The 16,613-nt window shown below is 33.8% G+C and overlaps 1 protein-coding gene across 9 annotated transcripts in view; it reads right to left on the reverse strand.

Annotated features, from left to right (window-relative positions):
* Window positions 1-16,613, reverse strand: part of PARP4 (poly(ADP-ribose) polymerase family member 4) — a 123,104-nt gene that overhangs the window by 85,231 nt on the left and 21,260 nt on the right. For all 9 annotated transcript variants that reach the window (XM_074303726.1, XM_074303723.1, XM_074303721.1 and 6 more), the window contains 8 exons: window positions 15,060-15,209; window positions 14,328-14,465; window positions 12,814-12,984; window positions 11,272-11,429; window positions 9,424-9,561; window positions 3,774-3,872; window positions 2,225-2,408; window positions 1,647-1,806 (listed from right to left, as the gene is read on the reverse strand). In XM_074303726.1, the coding sequence (XP_074159827.1) occupies window positions 1,647-1,806; window positions 2,225-2,408; window positions 3,774-3,872; window positions 9,424-9,561; window positions 11,272-11,429; window positions 12,814-12,984; window positions 14,328-14,465; window positions 15,060-15,209 (1,198 nt within the window). The remainder of the gene's footprint in view (window positions 1-1,646; window positions 1,807-2,224; window positions 2,409-3,773; window positions 3,873-9,423; window positions 9,562-11,271; window positions 11,430-12,813; window positions 12,985-14,327; window positions 14,466-15,059; window positions 15,210-16,613) is intronic.

The following is a 16,613-nucleotide window of genomic DNA, read 5'->3' on the forward strand; positions in this document are numbered from 1 at the left end:
ATTTCCCCAGTGATGTGTATATGAATCTCATAAAAACTGTATTCTTATTGGAAAGTATGCATGTGACTTAATAGTAATGAATGTTCTCTTGGTTGTCCTTTTTTTAACCCCTTCATTTTATCTATTTTTTTCTTTGTTAATTAGTTTTTTTTTTCTAATTACATATACGGATAGTTTTCACCATTCATTTTTTAAAATAAGATTTAGGGCTTCACATCTTTTTCTCCCTTCCTCCTCTGCAATTCCTATCCCCAACATGGTAAGCAATCTGATTTAGGTTATACATGTGCAATCATGTAAACATATTTCCACATTTCCATATTAGTCATGTTGTAAAATAATTAACAGAACAAAAGAGAAAAGCCACAAAACCCAACAATAACAACAACAAAAATGAAGATAGTATGCTTCAATTTGCATTCAGATTCCATAGTTCTTTCTCTGGATGTAGATATCACTCTGCATCATGAATTTTTTGGAGTTGTCTTGAATCATTTTTTTAGTTGAGAATAGTTAAGCTGATCATTGCACAATATTGCTGTTACGATGTACAAGGTTCTTCTGATTTTCCTCATTTCCTTCAGCATCAGTTCATGTAGGTCTTTCAAGGTTTTTTTTTTTGGTTTGTTTTGAAAACTGCCTTCTCATCATTTCTCATAGCACAACAGTGTTCCATTACATTCATAATTAGTTGCCCTTTTTGGAAATCAGGTCTGACATGCTTCTCACACACTTTATGTGTTCCCTCCACCTCCTCTACTATACTTACTCTAATCCTCCTACTTTTTCCAACTTTATTCTCTTCAGTGCTTTTTCTATCTTCCCTATAACGACTTTCTTGTCTTCTCATTTTATTTATAATGAGAATATCAAGATTGGTATAATTCAGTTCTTCCAGTAGTATTTACTTTTTGGTCTTTGAATTAAGATTTTTTTTTTTCTTTTTTGCTGAAGCAACTGGCATTAAGACTTGCCCAGGGTCACATAGCTAGGATGTGTTAAGTGTCTGAGACCCACTGTGCCACCTAGCTGCCACTAAAGATTTTTTTTTTTAATAAAGTACCAATAATCAAGGTTTATAAACAATCTAAAAATTATGATTTTTACCATCCCTCTTCCCCATTTCCTCATACTGCTATTCTCTCTGGAGAAGGGGGGAAAAAAGGACACATAAAGTTGAGGGCCATTTTAAAGTTTCTTTATTTTATGGGTCTCCATTGCCCCAAAATTTTATCACCAAGTGGCCAACCTCTGAGTGTTCCAAATCTCTGAATGTAGCTAGGCTGGGCCTAAAGGAGACATAGTCTTTCACTAAGATTACATAAATATTCTGTGTGTGTGTGTGTGTGTGTGTGTGTGTGTGTGTGTGTATGTATATATATATATATATATATATATATGTACATATATATATGATTATATAAACTTATATATATATATGTACATATATATATATGATTATATAAACTTCCCAGCATAGTTGAATAGCTGAAGCTAGCACTTCATTGCATTTGAGACTCTAGATTTTCTTTATCAAATGAAGAGACTTTGGGCTAAGATTTGGGGTAAAATTTCTGCAAATATTATCAAACATAGGCACTTTGTAAATGTATTGAAAAATGAATGAATTCCTTAGAGACTCTTACCTTTAAGTTGTGAATTATCATTGAAAAGCTCAGCTCTATTTTCCTCCAACTCAGAATTTGCACAAGGACCAAAGTCCTTTATTTGGTCTCCACTCATACAAAATTTAACAAGGTATTTCATTTTAACTTGACTGGTGTTATATACAACAAATTCATCATCCTAGGACAAGTAAAATGAAATCTTTAATAAATCATTGGAAAAAATTGCAGTAGCAGATGTTTCCTTATTACAGATATGTGTGTGTGTGTATATATATCTATATCTATATCTATATATATGTGAATATAAATGTATAAGCTGTTAGTATAGTCAACCTATGATGATGTGGATTTCATAAATGTGTTGTGATAGAAAAAAAAATCTGAAGATATGAAGAAGATAGTATGAGAAATACCTTTTAAGAAACTCTTTCCAACCCAAGGCCTAGGAGAGTGTTCTTTTGTCATGAACAGTTGATACATGTTTGTTTCATTGTTTCAATTTCAACATCAACATATTTGATTCAAGGAGCTAGAATAATTAAAGACCCTTTTAAAAATATTCAGTGGATCTCCTGAATGCATCAAAGTATAAATACCTCAAAGTCTGAGATGATTTGTTCTGTTCTCCGAATTCCATGCACACTGTCATAACCTGGTGGTGGTTCAGTTAATGAGAAATCTCGCTTAAGCAAATTCATGCAGCATCCAAGGGCAACATCACAAACAACTAGGAATCTAGTGCCATTTGTTTTATTTGGTTGTGAATATTTATTGCCTGTACTATATGTAAAAAAAAATACATGCCATTATGTATGCCTTTAAGAGCATTATAAAAATGTAAACATCTTATCAATGGTTATATTAGTAAAAAATATTTATTAAAAATTTATGAAATCCAAGCAAATTGCTGTTTTCTTCTTCCTTCCTTCCTTTTTTATTTTTATTTTTTTATTTTTGAGGTATATTTACTCTTTATAGCAAAACTAAGGAGTAGAGTTTGAACTTGTAGCATATAGAACTTTTCAAGAAGCTACACTGGGAGAAAAAATCCAAAAGCACCAGATTACACCAACTTTTTAAATGACATTTATGAAACAACAGAGGTCTTTGCTATAATTGAAACCTAATACATTCTTATTTCCAACCAATAATAACCAGTTAACCAGTAAATATAGCTCAAAATAGAAATAAAGGAAAGAATAAGAGAAAGTTCACAAGGGATTGGTTTCTTTTATTGCTGAAAATTTTTATAATAAATTAATTTTAATTAATCATGATTAATTAGTTTTTCTTAGTTAAAAAAGCTATAATCTCATTGGTAGTTTACCTATTAAAAAAACTGACTTAATTATCGTGAGAAAAATTGATTTGGGGGAGCTGAGTAAATTGGACTACATTTCCTCCTACCCCAATTGCCAACCAATTAGTTTATAAAAAGATAAATCTAAGTAGGCATATAAAGGAAAAATAGCTTTTCCTTTTAGTCTGATTATGTATATAATACATGTACAATGGTAAATAATCTAATAGTAAATTAAGATTATTGAAAATCCAATCCCCCTAAATCTATGAAAACAAAAGACATAAACAAGACTTGTTGTACCTACTTGTAGTCCTTATTGCTGGGGAGGCTGAGGCTGAGGAATTGTGTATAAAATTTCTGAGCTGTAGGGGACTCAAGCTAAAGATTTTCTGTACTAAGGCCAACATCAGGATGTGAAACTCAGTGTAAAGACTACCAATCTGCCTAAGGAGGAGTGAAGTAGTCTAGATTAGAAAAACTGAGCAGGTAAAAGATTCTGTAATGATCCATGATAGAGTCAAGACTGTGGCAGTCTGGACTCTTCCATCTAGAGTAAAAGAGAATGATACAGCATTCCTCCAAACAGGTACCTATACTAGAGCAGGTATGGATACAGGCATGGACACAGGCATGGACACAGGCATGGACACAGGCACACACACACACACACACACACACACACACACACACACACACTCCAAAGACCCCAAAACACAAAGACTTAAAGTCATATTCAGTACATTTGTTACTTGGGAGGAAATTTTACAAACAACACAGAAAAAAAAGTACTCAATTATTCACTGATAATGAGAGAGAAGCATAAATGAGAATACTGTACTGACCTGAGAGAATCGCTGAAATATATTCCACTACCAAGATTTCCAAAATCTGTTCTTTCTATTCCATGATCTTCAACTAATCTTTTAGGTAATAGCAATCCTCTATACAAAGAAAGAATGTCATAGTTATATATATGCGAAGAAAATATATTACATCTTCAACTTAAATAATGGAATATAATAATAATATTAAAATGATCAGCAAGATGATTTCAGAAAAGCCTGAAAAGACTTACATGAACTGATGTTGAGTAAGGTGACTAGAACCAAGAGAACATTGTACACAATAACAAGATTATGTGACTATCAACTGTGACAGAAAGTGATTCAGGCCAGTTCCAGTGGTCTTGTGATGGAGAGAACCATCTGCACCCAGAGAGACTGTAGGGACTAAGTGTGAATCACAATATAGTATTTTTATCTTTGTTGTTCTTTGCTTGCTTTTTTTTTTCTTTCTTTCTCATTTTTTCCCTTTTGACCTGATTTTTCTTGCACAGCATGATAAGTGCAGAAATATGTGTGGAAGAATTGCACCTGTTTAAAACTTATGTTGGATTACTTACTGTCCAGAGGAGGTGAAGAGTGTAATATTCTCTCTCTAAAATGTAATGTTTTCTGTTGAGATTTTCTTGGGGTCTCTGGGAGCAGCCTTCATTTCAGTTCAGTAATTACCACATGAGTAGAGCCAAGTATTAAAGTCCAAATCTTTTATTGTCTCCTTCAAAGTCCTATCTCCTTCACTTGAGGCTCAGTTTTCTTAGAAGCCTACCTCTCTTCTTGGTTCTGAGACCTTGAGCTTCTGCCTCCTTTTCTGCCCCCTAAATCTTTCCAAATCCAAAGGTTTGTGCTTCAGCCTGCAGCCACCACAAAGGAGGAAGACCGAATGAATCTGTCTCAGCCTTCAAGAGCTTCTAGTGCACTTGTCTTTTCTGGTCCTGAGAGCTTCTTGCTTATATGCTGTATATTGAGTAAAAATCTATCATTATATCACTAGAAAACCATTATGTTATAGGATTTAAATCAATGCTAAACTATATTTACCATTGTCTCTTCAATTTCACTTAGTACCTTGTTTCAAGTTCTGGCCCATAATACCTCCTTGTAGGATTAAATCAATCATACTGAACCATGCTAAATTAGATAACTATTATCTCTATCAATTCGACTGATTTAGTACTTTGTAAGAATCCTTTGTTTCAAGTTCAGAGTTGTGGCCCATAACATCTCATGCTTTCTTTTGTTTTAGAACATAGGTGGTCTTGACCTCCCTGACTTCTCAAGGAGGTGAGAACCCCCAAAAAGAAGGTGATTTACACCTTCCCTGATGCTCAAAAAAGGGGTGAAAACACCATAAAAGGAGGTGATCATGCTGTCCCTGACGTCTCAGAAAGGGAGATGAAAACACCAAAGGAAATTGGAATCAAATCAGATTAGAGGGTTTCTGAAGGGTCTCACTCTTAAAACGGGTATACATAAATCCCTCAATATGGGAGGATTTATGCATAATTACATAAATTACATAAGCACATAGTAACACAGACTAGTAGAAATGTGACAAATAACATGAATCAACATGAGGAATTATACATGTCCATAAGTCTTAGAAATAGTCCAAAAGGAATTTATTGTCCATTAGTTCATGTGCCAGGAATCCAATGATTCCTGCAAGTTTTGAAGTCCTGCAATAATCTTATCAATAATTTTTCATCTCAGGGAATCCAATGATTCCTGCTGGTTTTAAAGTGCTTTAACAATCTCATTATCAGTCATGTTCTTTCAGTGTCAGATTTTTTTTTAGATCTTCTCCTTTGTTTCCAGGTTTTTCTCTTTTTCTGTCTCTCTCCAGGTGCTCGTTGGCACCCATATGATTCCTTCTCCATCTGTAGAGATATAAGCAAACCCTTTCTCCCAAGCAATTAATCTGTCTGGTCTCTTCTATTTTACCACTTTCTCTCCACATCACCTGACAATTACATTGGAGCTGCTTGCACTGGACATTGCCTTTCTGTTGGGTTAAAAAGCCTGTATTCTTTCCAATTGTAATCCCTTTCTGCTATCTGATTGCTTTTTGACTAATTGATCATGTAATCCCTTTCTGCCATGTGATTGCTTTTTGGTTGATTGATGACATCAGAGACCTAAACTACTTTTTTTTTTGGTCAAACAGTTCAATCTATATTTATTAGGCATTTATTACATGCTATACATAGCACTAGATTCTAGAGATATACAAATATGACTAAAAAGCTTCCCCCTTTATTTCAAGGACAGGTTTGCTAACTATAAATGATAATTCAATTTTTTAAAATCTTTGTCTTATTGGCAAAATTTTGTACAAGAACCAAAAATTCCATCCAATGGCTGGCTACCAGATTCTTTTTTTTTTAAATTATAGTTTTTATTTACCAGATATATGCATGGGTAATTTTACAGTATTGACAATTGCCAAACCTTTTGTTCCAATTTTTCCCCTCCTTCCCCCTCCTGCCATGGCAGAATGACCAATACATATTAAATGTGTTAAAGTATAAATTAAATACAATATATGTATACATGTCCAAACAGTTGTTTTGCTGTACAAAAAGAATCAGACTTTGAAATAGTGTACAATTAGCCTGTGAAGGAAATAAAAAATGCAGGCAGACAAAAATAAAGGGATTGGGAATTCTGTGTAGTGGTTTATAATCATCTCCCAGAGTTCTTTCGCTGGGTGTAGCTAGTTCAGTTCATTACTGCTCTATTGGAATTGATTTGGTTCATCTCATTGTTGAATATGGCCACATCCATCAGAATTGATCATCATATAGTATTGTTGTTGAAGTATTTAATAATCTCTTGGTCCTGCTCATTTCACTCAGTTTCAGTTCATGTAAGTCTCTCCAGGTCTTTCTGAAATCATCCTGTTGGTCATTTCTTACAGAACAATAATATTCCATAATATTCATATATCACAATTTATTCAGCCATTCTCCAATTGAGGGGCATCCACTCGGTTTCCAGTTTCTGGCCACTACAAAGAGGGCTGCCACAAACATTCTTGCACATACAGATCCCTTTCCTTTCTTCAAGATCTCTTTGAGATACAAGCCCAGTAGTAGCACTGCTGAATCAAAGGTTATGCACAGTTTGATAACTTTTTGAGCATATTTCCAAATTAGAGTCCTGAACTTCTAAAGGTGTAACCTCAGCTGCCATCATGCCCCAAATGTCTTTTGTTTGATATCTTGGAGCTGGACCCTGTCTCTCATTTCCCTGGGTCAATCTACATTCTGAGGCCCAGTGGAAACCCTTGTGGCATTTTGTACATAGGGTTTTAGGTTTTCTCTCACCCTGTCTTCTCTATACCTACATTGAGCTCTCAGATGTCCTATTTTTCCACATTGAAAGCATTGGTGAATCTCTCTAGAAGTCCCTTGCCAAGAGGGACCCTATCTTCCCATGTTCATCATAGTCTTGGTATAATAAGCACTTGTACCTACTGTGGCACAGCATCTTATGATCTCCTCTAAAGTAGCATCTTTGTGTAGTCCCCATATAATTCTTCTGCAAACCTCATTAGCATTTTCCTTAGCCAGTTGTCTGATCATTATTCTTGTAGCTGCATTTTCTCCAATTGTTCTTGTGACATGTCCTAAACATGTCCTTGCTATGAATTTCCAATCATTAGGAGTTAAGATTTCATAAGCCAAATTCTCTAGTAACATCTTAACATAAGATGATACAGTCCTATAAAGAATGCAACCCTTTTTCAAATCCTTAATTTTTTACAGATCAAAAGAAGTGTATTTTCTCCACTGTTGACCTGAAGAGTCAAGCTCTTCAATCATAGGGTATGCATTTATTTTTAAATCAGATAAATCCTGTCCTTCTTTCTTATTCTTAACCAATGCCTCCTGCAATCTTGTCATAGGCTACTTCATAACTGGTGCTGATTGTGTTACTGCCTTTCCTCCTCCTTCTCCCTCTATCCATGAAGGGTTAATTGAGGGAAGTAGGTCAGGGGATGGGGAATGCCCTAATGGCTTCTTTGCTGTGAAGCACTACACTCAGAAGTGTACTTAACTCCATTCTTACCTGATTCTTCATCCTTTTCACCTAGTTTGTCTGGATCCTCCCTCTCTTGCTCTTTCTTCTTTTTCTTATTCTATAACTTATATAATTTCCTAAAGCCAGTTGTATTAAATTATATGTATAAAGTGTTTCTTTGAAAATTGAGTCAGGTCCATTTTCATTGTAGTATTGACATAGTTGCTCTTCTACTAATTTCCACTCATCTGGATTAAATTTTTTTTCCTTAGAGAACCAAGGAGATGTGTACTGTACAGTTTCTAAAAGTTCAATGATCTACTCCCAAATTATAATCAAACCTTGTTTTTTCATAAGTCTGACAATGCTCTCTACACATTTTCCTTGAATTGGAAAAGAAGGCTGTTTTCTAAACATCTGTCCCATTTCAGCTGAAGCACTAGTTTAGCCCTTTACAAAGTTTCCTTCTTGTACTTATCCTAATTTCTGGATCAGAGAGACTTTTCCACTGAAATCAGGATCAGAGGCTTTTCCACTGAAATCAGGATCATGTCAATACCACGTTTGGATGCCAAAATGTAATATTCTCTCTAAAATGTAATGTTCTCTGTTGAGGTTTTCTTGGGGTCTCTAGGAGCAGCCTTCACTTCAGTTCAGTGATCACCACATGAGTAGAGCCAGGCATTCCAAATATTTTGTCTCCTTCAAAGTCCTATCTCCTTAACTTAAGGGCTCCTCTAGTTTTCTTAGAGGCTTTCCTCTCTCCTTGGTTCTGAGAGCTTGAGCTCTTGCCTCTTTCTCTGCCCTCTGAGCCTTTCCAAATCCAAAGGTTTGTGCTTCAGCCTGCAGCTACCACAAAGGAGGAAGACGAAATGAATCTGTCTCAGCCTCCAAGAGCTTCTAGTGTACTTGTCTTTTCTGGCCCTGAGAGCTTCTTGCTTATATGCTGTACATTGAGTACAAATCAATCATTATATCACTAGGAAACCATTATATTATAGGATTAAATCAATGCTAAACTATATTTAACCATTGTCTCTTCAATTTCACTTAGTACCTTGTTTCAAGTTCTGGCCCATAATATCTCCTTGTAGGATTAAATCAATCATACTGAACCATGTTAAATTAGATAACTATTGTCTCTATCAATTCCACTGACTTAGTACCTTGTAAGAATCCTTTCTTTCAAGTTCAGAGTTCTGGCCCATAACAGAAGAGGGAGGGAGAAAAATTTGCAAGACAAGGTTTTGCAAGTGTGAATCCTGAAAATTATCTTTGTATGTTTTTTGAAAAATAATTATATATATATATATGACCATCTCTGGAGTCAGGAAGATCTGAATTCAAATCTTGTCTTATATTTAACACTACTTGGCTGTGTGACCCTGGGCAAGTCATTTAACTCCAACTGCCTTGCCAAAATAAAAAGAACTGTAGTTCATAGACAAACAATTTTTAAAAAAAATACAAAGCAAATAAATCTTGATATAGTTCAAGTTAATTATGAGGGGAAGGAGATTAGGGTACAACTTAAACTAAAAAATTGCTCACATAATAGAATTAATATAATCATTCTAAGTTTGGACTATAGAAAATTTTGGATGAAATAAAGATAGAGTATTATTACCGGGAAAGAATTCCAACAATATTTCTTCCAGGTGTTCCATGTAGTAAGGACTGCACATTGCCAAGCTTGCTCTGAAATTCCACTGTTTCATGAACTCTGCCAATTCGATATACGTTTAATATGTCCACTAGATTCTTCCTTCAAAAAGTATGAGAGGAACCTTCAATTATATTAGTAACTCACAAAAAAGACTCAAAAAAAGATTTGAAGGTCAACTCTACACAAAAGAGATTTTACAAAATAAAATAAAGTTAAGCAAATGACTACTTATGAAGCTCTACAGGTTGTGTTTATTTTTATTCTCTTTAATATTGGTCCTTTGATCACACATAAATAACTATATTTATGGTAGATGGTGGTAGACCTATTTGTTGAAAATGGGCATCAAAATGTGATGTATCTTCTTAAAATTATGAGTACTGATTCTAGCTTTTCATGAATATTTTGTATCCATGGGGCAATATTCCAAGAATAATTCCCTTGAAAACTCATCTGCTCTCTTCAAATCATTTAAAACTAAATAGTAAGTAAATTCTTGCCTTTTGAAGGTCATTAGCACCATAAACTAGTGCTGCATTACCAGATAATGTACTTTACTTCATGTACTATGTAAACCCAGAAAACTCAGTCAACTCACATTATTCATAATTCTAAAATTCATTTTTTTTATTGATTACTAGGGATGATGGCAGATACTTCCTGGCTTTTGACCCTTTCTTGGGATGAATTTCAAACTTATAATTGTGCTGCCCCTAGGAAGATCGTGTTATTTCTGAAACTTTGTAGGAATTTCAAAGACCCACACTGCTGCTATGGTAGCCCTCTATTAATCTTTAGAAACTCTGGTAAGGGACTTTAGTAGAGAGCAAATGAAAAAATGAAGATTAATTACACATCAAATCTATTTTAGCCAGAAATTATCTATGTTTCTAAAGACTATTCTGAAGAGCCAACAAAAAGTGATAGAAACACCCTTTACTGTAATATTACATAAAATATCTGGGCATTAATTGATTATAGCATTTAGAAGGATTGTATTGAAGAACTGGATAAATAGAAGCATGTCCTTTGCCCATGGTTAGGTAGATTATATATAGCCAAAAAGGTCGATACTTTTCCAGAATCTACATTGTGGCCTCATGAATTAGAAGTTTCTTGCAAAGATAACTGTAAATAGCATTATAGGATGGACTTTAGAGACTTTCCCAAAGTGTTGTAAATAGTAAGGTAAGCATCAAAGCCAATATTGGCATCAAACTTCTTTGACTGCAAAATCCAGCCCTCTTTCCATTGTAGCACAATGCATCATAAAACTAGAGAATGACAGGAGATAGAACAAAACACATAGGATAGAGAGTCAGGATTTCTCCAAGTGTGCTTTTGCCAAGTGTACAATTCTAGTTTTTTCATGTCACACTAAAATGAAAAAATAAAATTCAAATCCAAATTGTAGCCCCATACTTTCCCCTTTGTTTTTAATCCTGATTTTTTTTTTAAAGGAAACTGCCTGTGTAATAACAAAGAGATTAATGAGTTATAACACATAAGGCACAAATGCTCTGATTTTTTAAAATCTCAGGGATGTGAGTGTGACAAAAAAAGAAAAGTGGGAGGTGTATTAGTAAGGCAGGAAACCAAGCACAGAAGATCAAAGGAACTGCTGATATCAGAAAAGAAAGAAATCTAATAGCAACAGCAGACTATAATAAATAAATAATAAAAAATAATAAAATCAGGATTTTATTGAAATTATCTTACCAAGTCTGGTAGTATGTATGGTACTCTTTACATGCATCTGACATACTATCATGTAATTAATTATATAATGCAAAAAACTCTTTTCCTCACCCAGAATTTTTTTGTAATACTTCTTTAACTTTGGAAAATTCTCTAGTATTCTCATCAACGTGCTCAATTTTGCATCTTAGAGCTCGGTATTTGGCAAGAGAAGATGGGTTAGATCTTGAGAGATTTGTTTCACTGACATTAATCACATCTCTTATGAGCTGTAGAAAGAAATAGTATGAAGTACTAAAATTACCACATAGTTAGGATCAGTACTTTAAATATCTGGATATTATATATAGATAAAATACATATATATGCATATACTTTTAATTTCTAATAATTAAGAAGAAAAATGCACACAAATTTTGTAAAGAAAAACTTTGCTTGATTAATCTCAGTCTTTCTTGCTATTGGCATACTGAGACTCACTCATATAGGATCCTAGGACCATTGATTTAGGGGGGAAAAGACCTTAGAAACCATTAATTTCAACCTCTTCATTTTCTAGATGACCAAATTGAAAATCAACGAGGATAAATGACCTGATCCATGGTCATACATTTCTCTCTTTAAAACTTTCTCTACCATGGTGTAGAAACCTCTCCACTCCACCACTTCACTAGAAAAACCTTCCCTCTTGGTCAATTTCTTCGAGGACCTCTACTTCTTTCCTCTCCTACCCTTTTTCTATTATCTGCCACTTAACATCACTTAGCTGTTCCTTCTGTTCTTTTACATCTTGACATACATTTACAACAGAGATCATGTCTTACTCATCTTTATATCCACTTGCATACTTTGTGCCTTTAAACACTATGTTCTCCATAAATATTTGTTGAATCAGTTGAATGAATATTTGAGAATAAAATGAGGATGAAGGAGAAAATTTAATCTGAGTTTCCTGAGCTGAATGCTCTGTAGATATGAAGGCTCAAGGCAACAAACCATTCCCATTAGATAATTGTCATTTTTAGTAATAGTGTATATAATCAGTGACTTAAAAATCTTCAGAATTAGTCTCAGACACAATGATAGGCCATGTGGAGAAGCTTCTATTTTTATGATATTCACTGAATCATAAAAATTTTATATCTGGATATTAGCAATTATATAGTTTAATTCTTTGTTTGACAAATGAGGAAGCTGAACCTGATAAATATCATGTAATTAGCAACTTATATCAAGGAAATTATTACAAGAGAGTTAAGGACAGGGACTGGACCTGCAATTTCATTGGTAAAAATTTTCTCAGCTGAGGAAACTCCTTCTAACAATGCAGGTTGGCACTCTTTACTTTTAAAGTCTTGCCTAGAATTGGGAGAGATTAAGTCATGCAGTCAGCATGTTTCACACTATAACCAAGTTCTTCTTGATTATAAGACAAACTCTCTATCCATTACACTACATTGCCTCTCCATTCTTTTTAATATGGAGCCTTTACAGACATATTTCCACATTTGAACTAGTATATCAACATATTTATGAAGACAAAAAAAAATCTCACTTAAAGAACTTAAGAATCCATTCATCAAAAAATATTTTTAAGTTTTCGCAGAAGTCCTTTTTAATATCTAAATTTAGCTATAAATTTCAAAGTAATACCTGGCAGAGATCTTCTTTCTTGGATAATAGTCTTTTGTTAACTTCATCTTCTGTACTTCTGTGAGGTATAAGTCGGTAGAATTCTAACATCATCTTTCTCAACTCTTCTGTTGTTTCACCCTTGTTTAATGCTGCCTTAACTTGAAGTAGAATACCCTCAGCTTTGCTTACCTTTAATATAAAATATTATAAAAATGAAACCTTGATAAATAGAGCAAAAACAACCAAATCTTTGTAACTATTCATTCTGAAGGTGAAAGCAACAAATTGGACTCAGATTAGAGAAAAGAATTATGATACCAATTTTTCACAAATATTATCATATCTTTAGGAGACTTATTGTCAAACAAATTCAGAAAGATGTCAGAATCAAATGCTAAAACAATAGTAAAACTATTACAGAGTAGAATATGAAGGTACATAAGAAGAATATGTGGTACATAAAGTTATTTTATACAAACACAAGTACAAAAACCATTTCAATATATCAAGGATATGTGAGTCATCAGAAGAGGGGTTGAAAGTTATACCTCACTCTAAGAGTCCTTAATTTATTAATGTCACAGATTTCTGAAGCCTCGACTTTCTCAGAATGCTTTTAAATGAATAAAATAAAACACATAAGAATTACAAAGTAAACCAAGAATAATGAAATATAATTGCCAGAATATTTTTTAAAAAGTTAGTGGAACCTATATAAAGAACCCTTGCCTCAGATTATTTTATTTATGTGATCAAAATAAACCATCTGGAGATCTGTCTATGGGTATGAACCACTTTGGCTAAGATGATACTTGGATGAGAAACCCATTTCCAGGTATGTACTCAAAATCTTTCCACCTTAGTAAAACCTCAGTACTTATGCTTTGCTGTTATGACCTTTGAGAACTTAAGATAAATCAAATTTTATTTTCAAAAAGCTAAGATATAATAATCATCACCAAGGGTTTTCTACTGGTAAGAGATAGTTAGAAATTACTAAATTAGCTTTATTGTACAAATCAGTCTCTTATGAGTCTACTCAAGAATAAGTCAGTTTCTCCAAAGTCTCCTCCCCACTAAATAAGCTGCCCAGTGAAAATTTATATCCATTAAATTAGCAGCCATAGAATTGCTCAGAAATTTTTTTCTTTTCCTTTGCATGGTATATGGTGCCTAGCAATACATTATGCTGTGTTATTAATATACATATCTTTGTTTCCATTTTATTATCATATTATTAAGAAATATTATTCAACCAGGGAACCTCACCATGGTTTTAACTTAACTCTATTTTTCTACACCACAGGCAGAATTTTACTTCCATCAGCATATACTACAAATGGATCTAATTATTATGTCTTAAGTTGCTATTATGAAAATAAATTTTTTTTTCTGATTCCTCTCATCTTTATTCCTTCAGATTAACAACGTTATTCCAAATCTGGTGAACTAGAGGTCAGAAAAAATTAAGACAAGTACGAAAATAAAACATTTTTTAAGTAGAACATATTTTCCCAAAATCATTGACTTACGTCATTTAGGCTGATGCTATTTGCTGTCTTGAGAAGAATGTTTTCCAGGTGACCAAGAGCTTCTACCCATATCAACTCCACTAAATTACTCACTTCTTCACTTATAGTATCTCCAGTTAACACATCCTCCAACATCAACTGGAACAAAAAAAAACCCCTCAAGTTACAAAAGTGGACATGTTTAAAACCAACTTGAGAATAAAAGGGGAATAAAGAAAAATAATAATTATAGCCTAGAGTAGGGAGAACTAACATAGACATTCGTGGCATTCTACAGTTCCTCATCCTGGTGTCTTTTTATTTTCTCAGGTTTTCCTTCTTTCCTCATGTTTTTTCTAGTTCTTTCTTTTCCCTTCTATTTTCCTTAGTTTTGCTGGCTTTAGGTCCTCCCTTTACACTTGTGGGCATTTCTTACTTATATTAATGGTGCTTTGGTTAAAAAGACATATCCTTACTTATCTTATAGAATTATTTAAACCAAGTAGAGTTTGCTGTACATATACATTACCAATAAGTTAAGGTTGTTGCAGATTATCCCCTTGGCTATTATGACCTTTTTTCATGGGGCTAAGAGAAATAAGCTCTTGTTTATATAGGCTTTCCCCCTACCTTTTAAATTATTTTCTATTTCGTCAATTTTTCACTTAAATATCTTTTATTTTAAATATGCTGAAATAAATTATTTAAATAGCTTGTGATCAGAACAAAAACAAATAAATAAATCAATTTAACTGCTTGTAACTTCTCAGATGCTAGTAGGTTTGCTTCAGGTGGAAAACTTTCTGATGGCAGAAATCCTTGTTTCTTCAATTCTTCAACATAACTTTCATAGTATTCACTTGCATCTTCAGATGTGTTCTTTCTAGATAAATGTCTCCTAGTCTGTGAATTATAGCACATATCAAAGTGTTAGAATAAAAGCTCTTTATTTACCCAGTAGTCACTTATCCAGGAATATCAACTACCTGGAACACATCCAAAAATTGTCAGATAAACAAAAAATGTTTTTAAGCCCCAAAATATATTTCAAAGTCAGCATATCAGAATTCATGCCTATTTACATTTTTTAATATACAATTCTAATAAATTCAGCTATGTGGTTTCCCAATTCTGGGCAGATTAAAACAATAATTGCAAGAGAAGAAGGAAGAAAAAAAAAGACTTCCTCAACATAGGAATACCAATAAAGAGCAAGAAATGACAACTGACAGCAAATGAACAGGTAGAAAAACTATAAACAAACAGACAGGAATTAAAGCAAAGTAATCTAGGATCTGTCGGTTTAGGATTTTGTAGGGGCAAATATCTTTATATACTTTAATAGTTCCAAATGTAGGGACAGCTAAGTGGCAGGAGGCAGCTAGATGGCACAGTGGATAGAGCACCAGCCCTAAAGTCAGGAGGACCTGAGTTCAAATGTGGCCTCAGACACTTAACACTGGGCAAGTTACTTAACTCCAATTGTCTCAGAAAAAAAAAAAGTTCCAAATCTATCATTATATCATAACAGCATATTAGTTGATATTCATAATAATGATCTTGAGAAAATGTTAAATTATATTTTAAGTACATTGTTTATTAAGCCAGATAAATACTTAATGTATTTCATAAGGACATCCATTAAATATCCAAAATTAAAAATTTCCAATTCTTAAGGGGGCAAGTTTCAGGTGTCTAGAAAATTCACTTAAGTGGAATATCTCCTTCTGTAATAATGTTAATTATACAGGACACATCTTTATTGCCACAAAATTGATTTATGATGATTCTAGTCCAAGCCTACAAGTATGCAGGTACAGATTGAGAGAGGGGAAATAAACCAATGAGAAGAAAACAAAAAGCAGAAGATGGCAGCAAAGTCCTTGGGCTCTTGGCCATCACATTTTCTTGCTTACATAAAAAAATCCCCATTGCCCCAGTGACAGAGTATAGTAGCGATTTCTCCTTTCTCCTTTCTCCTTTCCTGGAAGTCCCAGCAGAGGGAGTACTACTGGAAGAGTCATAAAACCTACAAATGAGGCTGGTTCTTCCCAACAATTTTTTAGTCCACTAAATGAGTGGTACCTCTGGACTCTGTAGCAAATCATCTTCAATATATCTCATGTTACTTGAGAGTAATCAGGAGCTACTGTATCATCTCAATAAAGAATAGCATGGGATGAGAGCACGTGCCCACAAAAGAGACCAGTGTTCATGCTCAGCTCCATAGGGAGTACCCTCAGGAGACTCCTCAATCACTACCAAGACTGTAATTTACCTTAGAACACTGCAGAGCCTCTTAAATGA

The sequence above is a fragment of the Sminthopsis crassicaudata genome, chromosome 3 (assembly GCF_048593235.1).
Source record: "Sminthopsis crassicaudata isolate SCR6 chromosome 3, ASM4859323v1, whole genome shotgun sequence".
NCBI classification, from domain to species: Eukaryota; Metazoa; Chordata; class Mammalia; order Dasyuromorphia; family Dasyuridae; genus Sminthopsis; species Sminthopsis crassicaudata.